This window comes from Trematomus bernacchii, unplaced genomic scaffold (genome assembly GCF_902827165.1).
Source record: "Trematomus bernacchii unplaced genomic scaffold, fTreBer1.1, whole genome shotgun sequence".
Lineage (NCBI taxonomy): Eukaryota > Metazoa > Chordata > Actinopteri > Perciformes > Nototheniidae > Trematomus > Trematomus bernacchii.
In genome coordinates, this window is record NW_022987910.1 from 6,124,752 (window position 1) to 6,145,344 (window position 20,593).

The following is a 20,593-nucleotide window of genomic DNA, read 5'->3' on the forward strand; positions in this document are numbered from 1 at the left end:
ACATTTGACAAAAAAAACAGACAGGACAAACAACATTTCACAAGACATTTCACAGGGAGGGTGTGAAAGTGATGTACAGTCGTTTGTCTAATACCATGGGGTACGGAGGATTTGGGATGTAAAGAAGATACTAAGGCTATGATTTCCAGATGATTTCATTGCTTTCAGTCTTGCTGAGGTTCAGGGTGAACGTGGTGCTCAAGGGGCTCTGGGAGATAAGGAGTTGAGTTGTAAGGAATTATTTCTAATCCACCCAGTCGCAACCTCTTTTTATGTTTTAACTCATGAGTGCCATGGTGCTCTCAGGTTGCCCGGCAAAGATCCCGGAGAAGAACTCCAGCGCAAGCCGCACGTGGATGGGCACAAAGACATATGAGGTGTAGCTCACCATGGTAATGACGGAGAAGAGGATGGAGTTAAATATGGACTTTTCCCAGGGCTCCAGGACATAGATGCCGGTGATGAGCAGGTACTGGTAGTACAGCCAGGCCAGGTACTCCCTTAAGTTCTTGAAGTTCATCTTGCAAGATGGACGGAAGAGAAATGGAGTAGGAATGTTGTGAGATTCAGGCCGTAAGAAAGAGATGTGAAGGAGGATAAAAACACAGTGGTGAAGCAGATTTGGAGGAGAGTGAATACAAGAATAGTCGCCTTTTACGCCCTAAAAAAGTAAAAGCACATATATATAGTATGAGTCATAGTATCACAAAAACCTAGTATATTATGACATTCAATAGTCATAGTATGGTATGTCAATAAAGAATGTCATAGTGAAGTGTACCATAAAAATACATAGAATAATTTGTAATAAAAACGATTATAAAAAAATAAATAATGTAATTGTCTTAAAAGAAATAGCACACCATGAATAAACTTTTGATAATACACTTTTCTGTATACATATGAGGGTATACTATGTCATAAAACGTTAAGTATACCATAAAATATGCCATACAAAAGTCAAAATAAAGCAATAGGATAGTATGGTATATTTAAAAGAAAAAGTTCAATATAACGTAATGTTCCCATATGAACTTTTAACGGTCATAACAGGTGTTACCACACACCTTGGGACCTTGCAAATGAGTTTATGCTATCTGAGGAGAAGCAACACTTCTCCATCACCCACACAAATTAAATGCACAGGCGAAAAGGAAGAAGAAAAAAAAACACTCACTTTTTGTGATATAAATTAGTGTACAAATTAATCCTTTTCCATGTTCTGAATCTGTTCAGTTCTATTTGTTTAATTGAAGCTTTGCATAGCTGCAGGCACTAACAGATCCCTAAGGAAGTGGGCGGGACCAACAGGTGCGCAGTGCAGGTGTATTTACCTCGAATAAACCGATATGCCCTTTTGCCAACCAAATGATCCTCCTTAATATAAATATTAGAATAAAAAACGAGTTTGATGATAATTTCATCTGAGTAATGACCTGCCTTTATTAAGATATCTAAGGTAAAATTATTTGATTTTACACAATGACACAGACATTCCTTTACTATTCCTCATATGATTTGTTGTTGTAATACAGAATATTAAAGGGGATGTATCAGCTCTTGAGTGTGTAGTTTTTATTGTGTATAACTGAATCCATATTGACTCACCTTAGCAGGCGACGTGAGACTCCCTACTGTCAGAGACAATTACAGGAAGAGCTGCAGCCCGATTCCCTCCGCTGCTTTGTGTAAACTGAAAGCTGTCTCCACAGTTCCCCTCTGGCCTATATGTAGCATGTCATACAGACTGTGAGAATAACACCACACCCACTGCCTTTGCTTACACTCACCTGGCCCACACACCATGCAGGTGGAGTGACCGAGGACTAAAGCACTGTCTGTCTGTCTGAGTGTGTGTGTGTCTGAGTGTGTGTGTGTGTCTGAGTGTGAGTGTGTGTGTGTGTGTGTGTGTGTGTGTGTGTGTGTGTGTGTGTGTGTGTGTGTGTGTGTGTGTGTGTGTGGACCGTGTCACATCCTTGTGTTTCACCATGCTGCTGCCTGCAGCCGGACACTGCGCCGCAGCAGCACCTCTGAGCTCTGACGTAGGCAGCAGGGTGAAAACAGACCAGACATCACACTGGCATCCACTCATCCTGCAGCCCAGAGATGTTTTAGTTTACAATAGTTTTTAGACACCACATTTTGATTGAATATGGAATTGTGCACAAAAAGTTAAAATGCTGTTGGTAGATATATCACTATGTATGACAGTGATGAATGATAATGCTATATTGAGAACAGCTCAGGAGCAGAGAAGTGACTGAGGTGTGCATCTGACCAGTTGCTCAATCCATTAACAGATTATAGGCTACGCACAAACCACTGATTTGACTAACTCACAGCAGCTGTATAGCTTGAAGATCATCAGAAGTCAATGCACAGTTGGATTAAAGAAAACATTGTCAATTAAATATTAACCTTTACTCTATTCTTTTAAAATGTCCCGCCCAAAGAAGTGTTGGGAAAAACTGACCCATTCAATAAGGCAAACTAACAATGAAAAGACCCCTGCAAAAGAAATGCAATATGAGCTGAAAATGTGTCCTTGTGTTTTGGGACCATCAGAGACAAAGTTGGTAATCTCCTATCTGCTCAAGGTTTGCTGAACTGGCTAGTTCTTGCACTTGACAGCACTATGTATTATTGATGTGTAAACACAGGAAGTGCTGCTGAGGATTACACATGGATGCACTCTGCATTTTTGTCAGCATCTCTTAGAGGAAGACTGGATAAAAAAAGCCAGACACATTTGAAAGGAAAAATGTTCCCCTCGCAGACACCTGAATGTGTTTGAATGAGCCATCCTGTCCTGCTCCGCTACATGTACTTTGGAAATGTGTATGCAAATCCGACAAGGTCTCCTCAGGTCCTGGAAGCTGAGGTAGTATTGGGAATCAAAGACCCAATCATAAGCATTACGGTGGCAATATGGTGAGAAAATTAGGTCAACAGAGGGGTGATCTGAAAACATGAGAACCCCTATGTTCTAGTTACCCTGACCCACGCACACATACCCAGAGGGGATTCAACTAATTCATTTTCCCAAGTAGATCTGATTACTGTGAACAACCAGCTCAGGTTTGTAAAAAACAAAACCGTGCCACTTTCTACCTCTTTAATTTAGAACGTGAGACATGTCACACAGACCAACAGCTTACTCTCTCTCTCTGGGGGAACACACATTCCTCTGGTGTCTTTAGTTACACACGGCCTCATATCTGTATTTGTAGGCACCGCCATGCAAATGTACTAACAAAATGTGTATGGACCCTCAAAATCAATTCTCCAATCACTTCATGAGCTTGAAATATTAAGGGTCACGATGTCATAACTACTACCAGAGCAAAAAAAAACATTCAAAAACATTTCTGCTATAGTAACTATCATGAATAAACAACTTTTTACACATTCAAAAGCCCCTTTTCATAATTGTAATGTGAGGTAATTTGTCTTTGGAAGGATATTCATGTCCATATCTAAATCTGTAATTTTGAAAATTCTGAATCTTAACTTTGCATATCAGTGTTTGGGACTTTTTGGAGTTGGGAACTACTTTCACATGAGCTCTTAGGCTGCAACAAGTTGCACATCATGTCAGATTATTTGAGGACATCATTGTTGCTCAGAGCAGCCTCGACTCTAATTTGTTTCTCTCGCATCAGCCAACATCAGAGACCGCACAAACAGCACTGAACAGATGGTGCAGCTGGGTAAGTATTTGAATAATGCCCATCGTAGCCAAATGATTAAAACCCCGGCCTGGCTTACTACAAGTGTGGCTATTTGAATGCATTACCTCTCTTTTGATAGAGCTCCCTCTGGTGGATATGTAGAGCAGAGAACTTGATACATACCAGTCTACACAGGTATAAATAATGAAGGGTATTCATGTGACAAAAAAAGTATAATCACAGCAGAGTATGCAGTGATTTTTAAATGTGTGCTTTTGGATGCACAAAGGAGATGTTCACAGCTGATAACGTGTTTTGCCATCCGACTAAACACAGGACCCAGCTAATGTCTATTAAATCCCCAACCGGAAAAAATCGATGAAAAGTCAGCATTAGGACAAATATTTATTTTTGATATAGTGAACAAGCACGCCATTTCCATATCACTTCAAAATATTTCATGACAAATGAAGAAAGAGTACTTCAGAAATATATTTGTTACCACAGTAGGTGGCGCCATTATAACCCACAGATATGGGATTTAACTGTTGTATTAAATCAGTCTGATGAGCTGTTCATTTTTCTGTGACACATTTGTTGTCGATGTTCCAATTCAATCTGCTGTTATTCCAGCTCTGTGTGTGACTGTATTATCAGCGGTCCTGTTGGTGACAGAGTAGGACGGCTACTCCGTCATCATTTCGGCACCATCCTCTCCTGTTGCATCCGTCAGGCTGAGCTCCTCCAGCATCTCCGCCAGCGAAACACGAGGTGCTCCTTCCTCGTCAGTGTCGCTCTCCACTGCCACCTTGGATGCATCTGAAATTCAAAATCAACCTCTTTTCATTAACTATCCAACACATCAATAAACTTGTGACATTACGTCTATTGGGAGCTTAAGCAGCACCAATAGCAAATGAGCCATATCTAAACTATTTAAGCTGCAAAATAGGAAACAACAGAATTGCTCATGTGTCTAGAGATTGTCGGTGTTCGGCTCCTCACCTCTGTAGATGTTAATGTTCTTCCTCAGAGCCTCATCCTCCTCCAGGTCCTCCAGGAAGTCCTCGTATTGTCTGAGGACAGAAAACCAAGTTAGAGGCAAATCAATGTGGTAAGACATTACAGAGAAAAACATATATTTACACAATCCTTGGAATTCTTGTCAGTGTCAAACTATTAAAGGTCACCTATCATGCTAATTTTAGGCAACAGTATAGGTCTCAGATATAAAAATATATAAAAAACATGTCTATGAAGTTTTTTGAAAGAAAAAAAAGAGGGGGCGGAGCTTATGCCTGCTCATGCGGGAGATTCTACCGGCAGATTGTCAGCTAAACACTGCCGTGATGAAACGCCATATCATGGATTATCAAGGATTATTTCTGAAACAGTATGGAGCTCAAAGGCTTTCTCTCTTGCCATACCAGACCACACCACAAGGTGAGTACCTTTTTATATACTGCTTCTTTACACACATGCTCTCCAGTACAGGTTAGCTCTGAGTGTTAGCGATGCTTGCTAATGTAAACAAAGACCATATTATATCCAAAACAGTCGGGCATTGTTTTTGATAGCAACGGTTCTGATAGGGCCGCGGGTGTAAAGCCAGCCCACATTACCGATATTACGTCATATTGGACGCAAATCTGGATCAGCTCCGTTGTACCCCCGTTTTTAGAGATTTGGGTACGGAGGAAAAGAGAGAGGGTTTTATTTTTCTGACGCTGCGTGAGTTCCCCGACACACTGGGGACACATATTTATGTATAAAAGACATCAAAAAGTGCATTTTGCATGATAGGTCCCCTTTAAATAACCAAAACAAGGCCAGGCCTCAAGTGTTGCCCCTTATTTTCTGTGCGTTGGACGTTTGTGCTGAAAACAAACTTTTCTCATAGCCTCAAAATGTTCTTGAGGATATAAAATGGGTATTTAGGTAGGTATTCTCTCAGGACCCTTAATGTATGTACGTCATTTAATGTAAGGGTATTTAAAAAAGCACATATCCAAGAACACACTTTCAATTATACGTTTGGGGATTATCTACATTTATGTTAACATATGAAAAATATCTAAACCAACATGAATTGATCCTAAGAACAGTATAGTATGTGTACCAAGAGAATGATGTAGCTTATTCATTTGTGCCAGAGCTCTATTGTTGTTGCATTGAATCAATCCAACAGACATTGTTTTGCTGCTCTAAATAAAATAAAATAAAATAATTCAGAAACCCACCTCTCATCATTTGGGGCCATGCCTTCACGGTCTCTATCCATCTCATGCAGTTTCCAGTTCCTGCGCTTCGACCTCCTGTTGCGGTCGTAGCACTTCTTGATCAGCACCTTAGAGGGTCCACATTCAGGTTGTGAAATTAAAACCCCATAACCAATGCAATGTGGTGTTTTCCAAATCATTTGATTGTATCTACTGACAGTATTTTGTATATAAAAAGCTTTTATTCACGGAGGAGTCTTACCACATCAGGAATGGCGTGAGGCTTCATCTTATTCAGGTGTTCATCATTGATGTTGGAATTGACAAAGTCATATCTGTGTGAAAAGTATATGAGCCATCAGTCTTCACTGCATCTCGACTCACATCTCAACCTCCCATCAGTTCCTGGTACTCACCCCTGCACCAGGTCTCCGATGTTCAGTAGGTGGCCCAGGTATGTGCGGCAGTGATACTGCTGACCATCCATCTCTGATGTTTTCTGGACCCACAGCTCAGCCAGCAGGTGCTGTAACACGCACACACACACAAATACACACAGGGGAATATAAATATAAATTAGTGTCAAGCCATTAAAACGAAATTATTATTTTCTTTTTCTCCAATTAGTTCAGAAGGTAGCATCAATAATGATTCAGAGACAGGAAGGAAAGCCACAAACATCCTCCCCTGACTGCGCTATTGAAACAAACACTCCTGTGAGTTTGGCTTGAATCCCACAGAGTGGGGGACAATGCTTCGCTATCGATTTTTAAAAAGAAAAAGCAACGTCCTCCCATAATGCAATCTGTTCTCCAAGAATACACACACACAGACACACCCTCACCTTATTGGACCGTATGCCGGCTCCAGCTCCCAGCTTCTGGTTCCTGAGGACGTCAATGTCCATGACGATGAACTCCTCCAGTTGCCGTGGGCTACAGAGACTGCTGAAGGGGTAACGCCAGAAGGTGCCCCCATCCACCTCAGCAACTAGGGAGTTAGAGAGATTATTTCTTTATTTATTACTGACAATTCTATAGTCATTTAAACAAAAAGCAAAAAATGGAGGCGCAAATTATAAAGTTCCTTTCATTTTTACTAGACAGTTAAAGAACTTGGGAAAAAAGAGCTAACGTTACGTCACAGATAGGTAGGCATGATTGTTTTTTAAAGTCCTTTTTATCAAAAATCCACATGGGTTCTAAAAGAAACATGAATCAGATGTACCGATGCGTTTTTCTATCTCTACATATTTCAAACAAAACAGACAAAGGGACGTCTTTCTGTCTGTATTTTAAGTCAAATGAAGCAGAAAAACAGCAAGACAAATATTTGTAATACTCAGTTTAATTGCCTGCTGCAGCCAAAATCTGCTGAACAGACCTCTGCCTGGAGGCGGTTCCAGCCTGATCAAAAACTATTTGCAACAAAAATAGCCTGCTCTTTGAAGAATAATTAAAGACGTGTGTGCTGCTGACAAAATGTCAGAATTCTATTGAGGAGCTTCACAGCCTCTCGCATCGCGATTACAGTAACCAAAGAAACGCATTGTGTAAATGTTTCTGTCTCTCTGTTTGTGTTTTGCATTCTTGTATTGATTATGATTCCCTCCATATAAGTTGATTTTGTTGAGTCTCGTTCTGTGTCGTGACTGAACGCAGAGGGAAGCTGTTGAGTAAGACGGATGTGTCGAACATGTGGTCAGCAGACCGGGGGTCAGCTTAGTGCAGCTCTGAGGGTTTCACTCAAGTTATGACTCAGTTATATCACCATGGTAACATACAGGAAGTGATGCGTCTTGTAAATCACTCAAAGACACAAATGCATGAATACGCAGAACTTGTGGCAGTGATGAAAAATGTGTGAATTTTAACAGACAACACGACTACAATATGTTTTGAAATAAAAAAAGTGACATGTTCAAATTAAGCACTTTCTCTGACTAACAGAAAAAAAAAGAGAAATAACAAAATCACACGTACTGACGATAACCATCTACACCAGACTGCAGATATATTTGACAAGCTGTGTTTTGGTGAAGTTGGACTGGGTGTCAGTGTGACCTGAACTGTGACAGCAGGAATACTCACTCTGCAGGGTGTTGGGGTCGATCAGGTGGATGGTGCTGGTGACACGGACGCACACACACACTTGACCCATGTTGCCCAAGCTCTGCGCCAGCTTTGGTGAAAGACATATTACGTTGTCCTGGAAAGCAGACAAAAAACAGACAGCCTGGGGTCAAACCGAGAGCTCTAGAAGTGCCCAAAAAATGGACATAAAAAAGTATTTCTAAGAACTGGAGGCTAGACTTAGTTTAAACACAATGATCCAATTCACCTGGGGGTATCTAGCACTATTTAGATTCCTGTTTTCCTTTATTGAAATAACCCTTTATCAGCCCAGTCATTTAAACATATTATGGAGTACACCCAAATGTATTTATAGCTAATATAAACAAACTAAAGCTTCATGTCAAATGGGATTTAGCAGCTATTGAAAGTGATGATTACACACCTGCCAAGATGATATCCCTACCGTAGTTTTACTGTGAATGTATATTAAGTTTCAGGAACAAAAACAACATGAAGGATCCTTGGATTTCCGGCACATCAACAGATCAAATGAATAGCTTTCTAACACAAATTTTTTACTAAAATAACAAACTGAGGGCTTCAGTGGGGCAGTGATCAGCTGGGACTTGACTGAAGTGCTGAACAGATCTCAACTCCAACAGGGGATCAGTTGAGCGAAACAACATTTGACTTAAATGAAATCCGTTGTTTTTTTTCACATTTATACCTTGCAGACAGGTACAATCTCCATGGAGTAGGTGCTCTTGTAGTTGAACGTGTTTGAGTGGATATCGTGAGAGATGAGGCGTTGGGATGTCTTTGACCTTTAAAATAGAAAATAATGTTTTTTTTGTCAGAGGCCCAGCATAGTTCACATTGTTCCAGCTGGAATAATCATCGCAGTAGGGCCTGAACAAATCACGAGGTTCCAGACACATGAAAAAGTGCAGTCAGACTCATCTAAACTTTTTGAAAGTCATGACAACATCTCGGTAATGACGATGTGATTTTTGAGATTTTAGGCATATAGAAAACACAAGTTAATACTAAGCTACTAACATTTTAAATTTTTTACTCAAAATCAGTCTGAATGCTTTTATGATTAGCATTTCCAAAGAAGAGGAAGGTTGTTCTAATACTGACACTTATGACGAAGATGATTTCATAAGCACAGACTGAGGCGATGCTTACCTGCAGGGCACAGTGCACTGGAGGAAGTCCGTCATCTTCTGAGCGTGCTGCTTGGTGCTATAGTAGAAATCTATCCCATCTGAGAGGAGAAAATACCATCAAACACCTCATCCAATAAATCCAGAACAGGCCCCCTTCACTAGTCATTCCCCATACAGAACACACATGCATGCAAAAACACAAGAGAGCTGATAAGCTGGAGAGAAATATGGCAGCCACATGTTGTAACTTCAATAAAGCCTTTTAAGTCCTGCCAAGATATGGAGACAATTTAAATTACACCACCAGCCAAAACTTCACTTCACAATCCAAGAGCAGAGAGAGAAAGCTGCTGCTGAGCTGTCACTCAGGGCACAGCAAGAGCGCCTGAGTGTGTGGAGGTCTTTGTGTGTGTGTGACGTGGCAGTAAGCAGCTCTAAATAGGTTACGAATCAAGCCTGAATGGCAGGAATTCTGGATATGGCATGCCTGTTCCGATTACAGCGCACTGATTAGATGCACAACGCGTGCCCTCCTCTGAGGCCCACACGGGGACAGCTGTACGGACTGATTGGCGCCAGTGATATGCATGCATGGCTTGCTGTCTGGTACGAGGTAATTAACACTCGACACATCATTAAGTTCTGCTTAGCTTGAATCCACATCAGTTACACTGATGATGAATGAGACAAGTTTCCCTCTTTCACATTGTCATACCATAGGAGGCCGTAAATACAGCTCCTCCCTTTTAGGATACATCAATTAACAAACAAGCAACAATGAACTACGTATAATCATATTTCATTGACCTACCATTCATTTCTTTGATGTTGAGGGCATTCTGGTGGAGTTTGTGCTTGAGGATCAGCTGCTCCAGATAGTAGAACGTCTTTTTATGACTGGTCTGTAAAAATAAGAATTCTTTTTCTTCAGCATCATTATTTCAATTCCTTCCAACCCCATACCTGGGATGTCACAGCTCTGTAGCTCTGTAGCTGAGCTTTGTTTACCACAAAACATCAGTGATAAGAAGGATACATTCCAGCCCTCAACGTTTTCTTACAATAAACAGACACAGCTTCAGCACAAAATGACAGGATTGTTAAAAGAAAGAGTATACTGGAAACACTAAAACAGAAAATTGAGGGAAGAAATGAACAGAATTTTAATCAGAGGGAAATACAGAATGACAATTAAAGAGTGCAAAAGTAAACCTGCAAATGGCCAACTTTCTGGGGAATGCCAGTGTAAACAGACTTTGTTTTTTGCCCAGCAGCTTTTGAAGCCCTTTTTCAAACCTGGACAACCAGATTCAGACAATATACATTGCCAAAAAAAAAACTATGTTTATTTTTTGGTTTATTTTAAAACAGGCACACTGTTCTATAATATATTTCTCCATATATAGCATAATGCTAATTCTCCTCTGTTGTCCTTAAGCATGTATAATGTTTTGAATAATCAATATACTTTTCATTAAACTGTGCATGTAGCAATGCATGCACACTGTATTTATAACATTGTCAAAAGGTTTAAAATGTGAGAAGAGTTCAGGTATAACAAAAGAACAGAAACAAAATATTTATATGTCATGGAACAACAGAGCCGTACCTTCTGTCTGACTTGAACCACGGCCTTCCAGAAGTCCTTGGCTTCCACACGATGGCAGTCGTCACACATCTGGTACTGGATGACAAACTCCACCACAAACACCTGCTGTAGGATCGCACCGTTCATCACCTGAAGAGGCAAAGACAGGAAGAGTTAGAAAATATGCTCCCACTACATGGCAAATAGTGATAAAAACTCTAGGTTATTAATTTCTGGGGGAAAAAACAACACGTTGCCATTTCTCAGTAATTTTGATACATCTGACCAGTGGGATCTAGAGACAGTTTTATACAGACCCTCGAACAGAGGAAACAAAAGAGTTAGTACTGAGAACAGAGGACTCAGGTTCTCACTAAATGTCAATGAGATGAGATGACAGCCACCGGCAAAAAAACACTCCTCTCAAACACACATAACTCATTCAAAAACAGACCACTTCATTTTAAGGTGTTATCTCACTGGACAGTAAACCAGATGACCTTTAGATGTAACACGTGTTGCCCCTCTCGGGTCCGTTTTAATCCATTAGTCTGAATGTCAGTCTCCCACAGTCATCACTTCCACTCTGTTCTCTTACCTCTTTCTGGATAGTCACTTTCATCTTAATTCTTTTGGAATGTGGCTCTGTCCACAGAAAGCCAGCATCAATAAGACGCACCTGTGAGAAGAGATATGTTGTTTAAAAATAGCACGAGCCCCAAAATGAAAATGTACAAATACTTTAGTGAACATGGTGCACATCATTGTGAAAAGTCAGATACTGTACATGTTCTGAAAACAATATTTGGACAATATTATCCATGACAAAAGAGACTACAATGTTAACTGTTTTCAAGGCCATAAATTCTTATATTGTTTTAGGCAGCATCATACGAGAGGCTCTGATGAAATATATGGCAAGGTTTTATTTATTTATTTTTAACCATAAAATAAGTATGCTCATTGCTCAGTAGCAAGATGGAATTGAGAGCATTACAATTAAAACTACAATTGAATGACAAAGGAAAGGACAACCTCGAACTTATACCTAGACTATTCATGCAACCTTTTGTCTCTTTAATTTAAGTGCAAATATACTATTGTCGATTGTGAAGCACACTTACTTTGGTCATAGAGCTCTTGATTTTCTTCAGGCAAAGAGAGAGCAACTCCCTGGACTCGAGGGCACACGACATCCAGGTGGCCGGAGGCTGCAAGTACCTGCATGATAGAGGAAGATGAGTGTTTAAGCCTCAACTTACTCAAAAACAATTGTACCCGTATATATATTTCTTTCTAGAGAGAAGCATTGATGTTATCTGTGTATCATGTAGTTAAATGTCCGTTTGATTTGTGGTTTAAAAAAAGAAGAAGAGAGGATTAAACAAACCTTTCACACTGCTTGCAGAAGTTCACAGTGACTTGCTTGGGAATCCCCTCTGAGATGTCCACCTGAGTGCGCAGGCAGGCCACACACATGTTGGCTGGGTTGGGAGGGATGGGGACGCCACAGGTACAGCACAGGCTGGGGGGGGGGAAAGGCAACGTTGGTAAAACGTAATGAAATAAACAAATGACATGGCATTTTACACCTCTAGGAAAATCAGTTTTTATTGTCTCCCAGAAATGTTGACATTCCTGCTGATTGTGCTACATTTCTCCTGATGCAGAAAGATTGTACAGGAATTCACTACTGTTCGGTGTTGAAAACCCCCCAAAATTAAGATAGCGAAATTCAAACTCACTCAGGTTGACTCTTTAAATTATTATTGTCAACTGAAATAGTGTGCCAATAAAACAATGTGAAAACAAATTTTCCTGGCCTAAAGAATTGCAATTCACAATATTATCCTGATTAACATAAAATATGACTAAAGCTCTTAATATGGCAATGAAACACACTGCAAACAATTTACCTAAAATTAAGTAAAGAATCAGACATCCATTTTTAGTGAACATCCTTTTTAATACAAAATAAACAATGTAACTAGCTAAAATAACGTTAACATGAATCAGACATCCATTTTTAGTGAACATCCTTTTTAATACAAAATAAACAATGTAACTAGCTAAAATAACGTTAACATGAATCAGCTGCATAAATTCAAGATAAATAACTTGCAAATAGTAACATTGTGTGCGTCTGATCTTTCTTGCTTTATAATTCCTGTAAGTATTTAAATCAGGCTCTACCATCTTAGTGAACTGACAGCTCTTTCAGTAACACATGTAAAGATAATTAGACAATTATCCCAAAAATGGAAATTCACCACTATAAACTTATTGTAAATGTACACATTCGAGATGTCAGTCTTAGTAAGCACCAAAGACAACATCTGTCAATAAGGCAAAGATGTGATGCACTTAGTTTACACATTGTGAACATTGTGATTAGAAGACTATTTATATTTATTCACTTACATATTTGCCTGGCTGATTGTGGCAGGGGCTTCAACGTACTCCATTCTTGTCAACTTCACAGATCAGTGTAGTTCAGTGGATCTTTATGATGTCTGAGGACAGAAACAGGAAAGATTATACTGGCACAGCTTTAACAGTAACACATCTGGAGAATAGCCAACAGTAGCAAGAAGCGAGCAGTGTGTACCAACTACGTACATTATTCATTACAGCAGGTACATAATACTATTAGTTTGTTGTAAACACTTGTAAAAACATAGACAGCGACATTAGATCATTAAAGAGATGCTGTGCACGCTCTGAAGCTAAAGCTGCTAGCTGATGCTACACATCCAGTATCACACGGTTAGCATTCGGGGCTAATTTGCCCGTTTTTACGAGTAATTCTAAAAGATATTCGTGAAAAACAAGCACAACATGTCAAACAAACGTATTTGATAACTACAACAACTGCAAACCTGGGATGACAACACTTACTGAAGTGTTTTTGATGGTATATCCACAACACAGCGTGAAGTGAAGTCGTCCACGTTTTCCTTACCGAGGACCGAGAGGCTTGGTGACGTCACGCAGAACGAGAGGACCCCGGGCTGTCTTTGTTTGCCTGAACACATTTCCTTAAAAAAACATTAAATGATGGCATTAATTATTCCAGCCAACAACAGTGAGGGCCCACATACAATTATTCAATATCAGAAACAAAATAAAAAATAAATAAAGACAATTAAGAAAACGGAAGGAAAAAGGGAGAGAAAATTATTTTTGAATGTTTTATTTAGATATAAAGGTATAGCCTACCCTTAAATAAATAAAACATAATAATATACATTTTCGAGAAATGCATACCATATTAGGCTATATAACCATTACGAGGAGGACAGACAAAAGATTGGTGTAACATTTCATTTAGCTTAATAATAATAATAACTTGGATGTATATAGCGCCTTTCATGAGACCCAAGGTCGCTTAGTTTGAAAGCTCACCACCTGGACCTTTTTGCAAATCGTTTCAGCAACAATATCATTGTAATGTGAGTCGAGCATCTATTTGACTTAATTCATCATATTGGATTTAATAAAGTTACTGTTTCATCATCTATGACACCTCTCAATTCACATTACAGATCTGTTAATCTTAACAATTCTAGGTACTTGGGGTTTATGGAGCAAAAATTAGCTGCTGGCCCCTAACCCATGAGTCCTCACACTCTCTGATAATGGAGCACTATGCTTGTGGTAGAAATCACATGAGATGAGGTTTGCAGTGTGATGTGTAGATTATATAGAACATAGTTTTAAAATGTATCATTTAAATTCAAAACCAGATGAAATAATGAAGATGTGAAGTCTTTAACGGACACTTATGCAAACAGCATTTTAAGATCAGCTTTTAAAGCACCATCTTAAAAAAGACGTTGATTTGTCAATAATATTATGAAAAAACATAAAGGCACCAAGCGTGAATGTCCGGGGATCCAGTGAAGTCACACTTTTAATAATTTAGCACTCAGGGGGATTATTTATTTGACAATGCCAATTATTCAAGGACATTTGCAAAATTGGGCCTTTGCTTTTTAGAAAGAATCCCTTCACTCGGTGCGCACCTGTGGTAACCCAGCTCTCTGGATGTCTTCAAGTGCTGTCGGAAATATCTAAACTAAAACGAGCGTACTTTAATGCTCATGTATTCAGTGCATGAAATAAAGGAAACGTGGGAATACTTACAGCTACACCAGCAGGCACAGCAGGATGTGACTGTTAATCTACAATATGCATGAAAGATGTGTCTTACATGTATGGTTAAAGTATTATTGTCTGTTAACAAACAATTAGATACCTCTTTATGTATGGCATTATCAAAGATTACCCAGCAGAAGAGACATTAAAGTTAGTTCCATCTCTAACAATTGCAACATAAAAAAGGGATGAACACATTGAGCATCATAATTTGATTCAAATAATATCATATAAAGTATATGAAATGGGCCCTTCTGCATAATGAGTATGAGTATATTCTTTTTGATTCCTTAGTACATTTTGATCTAATAGTTTAGTACTTTTACTTAAGCAGTAGTGAAGGTTTTAAATGCATGGCTGTTGCTTAAAACAACGTATGTTTACATTGTATTTATGTATTTTATTACTTCCACCCGTGGTAAATTGTGTTATTTAAATAACACCCGATGGAGACAAAGGAGATTCTTTATAAACACATCTCATATATTCACATAGGTGGAGTTTGTACTAAAGTAAAAGTAGAAATACCAAAGAGCAGGAATACTCTTGTACAAGTAAAATACCTGTATTATCTTACTTAAGTAAAAGCACAAAAATATTGGCATCAAAATCTAATTAAAGTTCCAAAAGTAAGTAAAGTAATCCTTATGCAGATTGGCCCATTTCCGAATTATTTATATTACATGTTTTCATTATAATTATTGATAGAATAATGTGTTTATCACAGCTTTTAAAGGTGGAACTAATTTGAATGACTTTGTATACTGCAGGTTAGATTGTGAATGTTACTCCAGATGTAACTAAAGTGTTATTTAACCCTTAGATGCATAAGTGGGTATTTTTTGACCCGGTGAGGTGGCTTTCTTAGAGTATCTTTGTAATTACATTTTTTTATCATTTCATATTCCAGCTATTCCTCAAAAAACATGTTTTGGATATCATGCCATTCAAATTTTTAATTTACATTTACATTGTAGTTTTTGTATTACTACCCCAAGCTTCCACAAGTGGGTCAAAAATGACCCGCATGCATTTTCTATGGAATTTCGTTTTTTGTTCAAAATGTAAAAAAAATGTCTAAAATTATAAATAGTGAAAAATTAAATATAAAATATTTCTAGTGTGAACCAAAATATAATACTATATATTATACAAGTGATTTTTCTTAACCAAAATGACAAAAATGGCATACAAACACATATTATTCTAATACAGGTCCTTTTTGACTCACTTATGGAAGAGTGGTTAAGTGTTGATTAAATTTAATTAATTCATTCCAAATCTGCTAAATTACTAAATGTATTAATAAATGTAGTGGAGTAAAATTACACTTTTAACTTCAGAATTTGAGTAGGGTAGAAGTACAAAGTAGCAAAAAATGTAATCACACAAGCAAAGTACAAGTCCATCAAAATTGTACTTAAGTACAGTAGCCTACTTGAGTAAATATACTTGATTACTTCCCTGCTCTGTTTATCACCACATAATACAAGATATTTAAATTAAAGTGGCACCTCTGAAGTTCTTTTGTTTTTGGGAGATTCCGAGCTGCACCTGAAGGCATCACTCCGCTTTAATAGTCAGTCAGAAGCAGAGAGTCGCAGCCAGTGTGGCAGCTGGGAATGTGTTGGTTTCAACACAGACCGCTATTTCAGGACGAGGAGCAGTAGCGGCGCTGGCCAAGAAGAGACTCTGCCCACGGCCCTACTCCAGCCAGCACACGGGCTTAAATTGAACTCTGAACGGAGGACTTGCATTGTCTGCCCGGGGTAGTCGGTGCTCTCGGACCGCATCAGATGGTGCACGGAGAGCCGCTGGTGGCTCACTGCAGGGCTGCAAGCTAGAGGGAGAACCGCCGGAGCACCGTGTTCGTCCCCCGGTTTGTGTACACCTTACCTCCTGCCTGCTGTGTCCGGTTACAAAACGAATTAAGGTGTCCCTTGACAGTATACTCTTTACGAGTCCAGGTTTCAAACGCTGGGTTATGCGTCTGTTTTGCCGATACCAAAACACTTACACCAACGACAATGGACTGAACCTGCAGCGGGGGCGAGCGACACACAACCTGCCGCAGATTTCCTACATGTAAATAAATAGATGATAGAGGATACAATGACCCTGTTGTCTCTGTTAGGTCGGATCATGCGTTATTTTCTGCTCAGACCGGAGACCTTGTTCCTGCTGTGCATCAGCCTGGCTCTGTGGAGTTACTTCTTCCACACGGACGAAGTGAAGACCATCGTCAAGTCCAGCCGGGATGCGGTCAAGATGGTCAAGGGGAAAGTGGCGGAGATGATGCAGAACGAGCGGTTCGGAGGGCTGGACGTCCTGGACGCGGAGTTCTCCAAGACATGGGAGTTCAAGAGCAGCAACGTGGCCGTGTACTCCATCCAAGGCCGGCGAGAGCACATGGAGGACCGGTTCGAGGTGCTCAGCGACATCGTCAACAAGAGTCACCCCTCTATTTTTGGGATTTTTGATGGCCATGGAGGAGAGGTGAGTGAGGGTGTTGTGTGTATCATAATGAAGGCTTCGCCTTTACCATTGTGCACACTGATGTTCCCTTGAAGTCTTATAAACAGGCTACTGATACGATGTTCTTCAACTCAAGATATCAGCCTGCTACGCAGTTAAAGACAGCAAATACATTTTAATTATCAGACAACTTTTAAGAACTTGGCACTATCGTAGAGCATTGAGGTATTGACTTTTGTCAGAATGAGCAGCAGAGGGAGGCTTGTTGAAGCGGCTGGAGCAGCTTGTTTTTGTAAGCTAATGAATAAGTGATGAATCTTAAAAAGAAAAGAAAAAAATGTAATTATTGTAAATTAGAGTTATGTGTGGTAGTGACTTGTGATACATTCCCTCCACATTTTGTTAGTTTTTTTCTCTACTTGACCCAGATTTGCTGAATGACAATTAGAGAGATGTTACAAATAATCTCAATACTATTATTGTGGTCTTCAAACTACTGTACTTAAGGCCCTCATCATGTCAGTTGATATTCTGTGTTCATTTTTCATATTCCCATGCAAGGACAAACCAGGTGACACACAGCCATTTGAGGTAATCCAGGCTTGGGTATTAAATTGTCATAGAGTATTTGTGGATAAGTGGAGCAGGTGCCCAACATACCCAACTCTGCACAAGACCCCGTATTTTCTATCAGTTTTTCCAGTGACATCTCCACAGCTAGCTGAGCTCAATGCCATGAGCAAAGCATAACTGAAGTGGCACATTATATACATGATTTGCTGGTCACTGGCCACCCACAGTCAAGACTTGTTTGCAGTTGCAAGAACTCCTTTCTTTCTGCTTCTTTTGTGCTCACTTATGTTGTTTTTCAGCATAAACAATGCAGTAGGCCTACGTTCAGGGAACAGGTTTGCAAAGCACAACTAGACCCTAGAAAATAAAAGTTGTCAGTTAAAGGGACAAAGAGCATTTGAGAAGAGGCCATGGTGTAACGGGAAAATGAAAACTCTGATGTTATCATGAAGTCATGGCATGCTTGAACACTGGCATTGTTTCTCTGGACTTAAACCATGACCTCATCTGACAGTATTGATTTGATGGAGATATATAGAAGGAAAAATGCATAAACTGTAAGAGACAGGCCATTTTCCTCTGTCTCCTCTCTGTCCTCCTCAATACATCAGCTTGTACATTACACATCTGATGAGCTACTTCTGGTTTCTTAGGAGCTCCATGCTGTTTTCTAGCAATGACTGTCTTCAGTTCTGATTGAGGCTGAACGATAACATGCTATAAATAGGCAGCCAAAGGCATAGAGGATAGCTGTTTTTTAGGGGAAATTAAATTTTAGGCTGCGGTGCTGACTGCTGCAGCTTTTGACCAAAAGTGGTCATTGGCTTGTTTTTCCCTGCGGCCCTTTTCCTCGTGCTGCTTCTCTCTGTGGAGTTTCTTTTTAGAGAACGGTGGCCTAACCTGTGAGCCCTGCTGCAGCTACCACACATGGTTTGAAGAGCAGGAGAAATACATTGTGAATAGCAGATATATGTTTGTGTATTATGTGACAGAAAAATATGAAAATGAGTGGGAGAAAATCTATGGTGAGAGTAAGAGCAGGAAGAGAGGGTTCAGATTTGCCCATGTAGGCGAGAAGCTGTTTTATCACTGCATGTCCATGGGCAACAATTTGGTCTGTTTTTATTCCCACGCCCTCTTTTGAAGTGCATGAAATGGTTGCCAGACAGCAGCCTCCAGAAACAACTTCCTCTCTTTTGCGAATTGAGATTTTGTTGTTGTTGTTGTTGTTTTTAGCCAGAGGGCATTGAATAAAGCAGAGGGATGCAGTGCACTGTGGCCCAAGGCTACACCAGGAATACTGGCTGCCTCAGCTGGCTAATTAGTCAGGTGTCAGCCGCTTTCTTTACTCTGAACGAACACACACACGCGTGCACACACACTGCTTATCCAAAGCACTTACACAGTCATTAAAGAAATGTTCGTCTTGTGTGAAATTCTATCAATCACCAAAGACTTTCAATCAACATCAATGGCTCTGGGATACAAATTCTGTAATGGACAGAACAGTAACTTTCACTGGGGTATAAATGTTCCAGCTAATTAGAGCAGAGATTCAACATAAACATCAAGGGAAAGGATAGTGAAATGCAATATGTCTGCAATAAATTATGTGTTCCTATCAATAATTTGCAGATTATATTCATGATGATTATATAAAATGTAAGAAAGAAGTATAATGCCTGTCACAATTTCCTGAAGCTCAATGTGGCTTCACAAGATATTCACCTTACTATAACATCAAACCAAGAAAAGCAACACATATTCATAATTATTATTATGTGTGTGTGTGTGTGTCATTTCTGTTTAAAAATGGACCGTAAGTAATAACATGTTCTGTCTGGCATTATTGATCACAACATAATAACGCATCATCCTTCCGCTTGAGTGGATTTAGATTGCATGTGTTTCCTCAGGGTAGCACATAGGTACTTTTGTTTTAGTAAATGCAAATGACTGTGAAATGCCTCAAATTTAAGCTTTTGAAAAGTAGGAAACTCAGCACCTGACATAATCATTGTTTCATTAGTACTGACTGCCAAAGCAATCACACTTGTTTAAATGATGTTAATATTGTATCTCACTTAATGCATCTATAATGCAAGGTGAGGTTTCAGATATGGTTTAACGTTTTGGCAAATGCCCTTTTATTTGCTATTTCAGTCTCGTGTCTGTGCATTCATTATGGAGCGAGTGACATGTGTACAGATAACTAACATGGTATGACAATGAGTGTTGGGTGTTTTTTTCATGTAGAGACAAGCCAGCTTTTCCCCCCTTGCTCTCAATCTTTATGCTTGATAATCTAAGCATTGTACCAAGCATGCAAACATGAGTGATATCGATTTTCACATCTCTTTCTTCAGTGAATCTAATATTCGTATCTCCATAAATGTCCTACATAACAGCTTAAATCTGCTTTGCAACATGATGGGGTTTGTTTAAGTCCAGCATGTTAGAAGATAAAAAAAGTTGAGAAAGCCAGTCATTTTATTACCAGATACACCCTCAGTCAGTGCTGAATTACATGTACATTTTCTTTCTCTTTCTCTGTCTGTCACACACCCACTTGCACACACCAATGCAAATTCAATTCGACAGTGTTGAAAATCAGTGTTTAATGTGGACATATTCATCGGTGGTCCCAGTCGTATTAGGTGAT

The 20,593-nt window shown here is 39.4% G+C and overlaps 3 protein-coding genes across 3 annotated transcripts in view; 1 reads left to right on the forward strand and 2 right to left on the reverse strand.

Annotated features, from left to right (window-relative positions):
* Window positions 1–277: 277 nt before the first annotated feature.
* sptssb (serine palmitoyltransferase, small subunit B) lies at window positions 278–520 on the reverse strand. Its single transcript, XM_034115342.1, has one exon. It carries the CDS (start codon window positions 518–520, stop codon window positions 278–280), a length of 243 nt encoding a protein of 80 aa, XP_033971233.1.
* A 3,537-nt stretch (window positions 521–4,057) lies between these two features.
* nmd3 (NMD3 ribosome export adaptor) lies at window positions 4,058–13,743 on the reverse strand. The gene is made up of 16 exons (XM_034115298.1): window positions 13,624–13,743; window positions 13,147–13,238; window positions 12,116–12,250; window positions 11,850–11,946; window positions 11,324–11,404; window positions 10,747–10,875; window positions 9,949–10,039; window positions 9,157–9,235; window positions 8,693–8,789; window positions 7,981–8,098; window positions 6,735–6,880; window positions 6,307–6,416; window positions 6,153–6,225; window positions 5,912–6,018; window positions 4,677–4,747; window positions 4,058–4,490 (listed from the first exon to the last, which is right to left on the reverse strand). Exons 2-16 carry the CDS (start codon window positions 13,188–13,190, stop codon window positions 4,357–4,359), a joined length of 1,512 nt encoding a protein of 503 aa, XP_033971189.1. The 5' UTR covers window positions 13,191–13,238; window positions 13,624–13,743; the 3' UTR covers window positions 4,058–4,356.
* A 2,745-nt stretch (window positions 13,744–16,488) lies between these two features.
* ppm1lb (protein phosphatase, Mg2+/Mn2+ dependent, 1Lb) overlaps window positions 16,489–20,593 on the forward strand; it is a 45,841-nt gene continuing 41,736 nt past the window's right edge. Inside the window, exon 1 of the mRNA XM_034115290.1 lies at window positions 16,489–17,379. Coding sequence (XP_033971181.1) covers window positions 16,981–17,379 — 399 coding nt within the window. The 5' untranslated portion in view covers window positions 16,489–16,980. The remainder of the gene's footprint in view (window positions 17,380–20,593) is intronic.

Excerpts from the sequence above, each read along its gene's own strand:
- sptssb (XM_034115342.1), bottom strand. The coding sequence starts at position 520 with ATGAACTTCAAGAACTTAAGGGAGTACCTGGCCTGGCTGTACTACCAG.
- nmd3 (XM_034115298.1), bottom strand. The coding sequence starts at position 13,190 with ATGGAGTACGTTGAAGCCCCTGCCACAATCAGCCAGGCAAATAT. Across the intron at positions 10,876-11,323 it reads AAGTGACTATCCAGAAAGAG|GTGATGAACGGTGCGATCCT; the intron begins GTAAGAGAACAG and ends TTGCCTCTTCAG. Across the intron at positions 6,417-6,734 it reads CCGGCATACGGTCCAATAAG|CACCTGCTGGCTGAGCTGTG; the intron begins GTGAGGGTGTGT and ends TGCGTGTTACAG.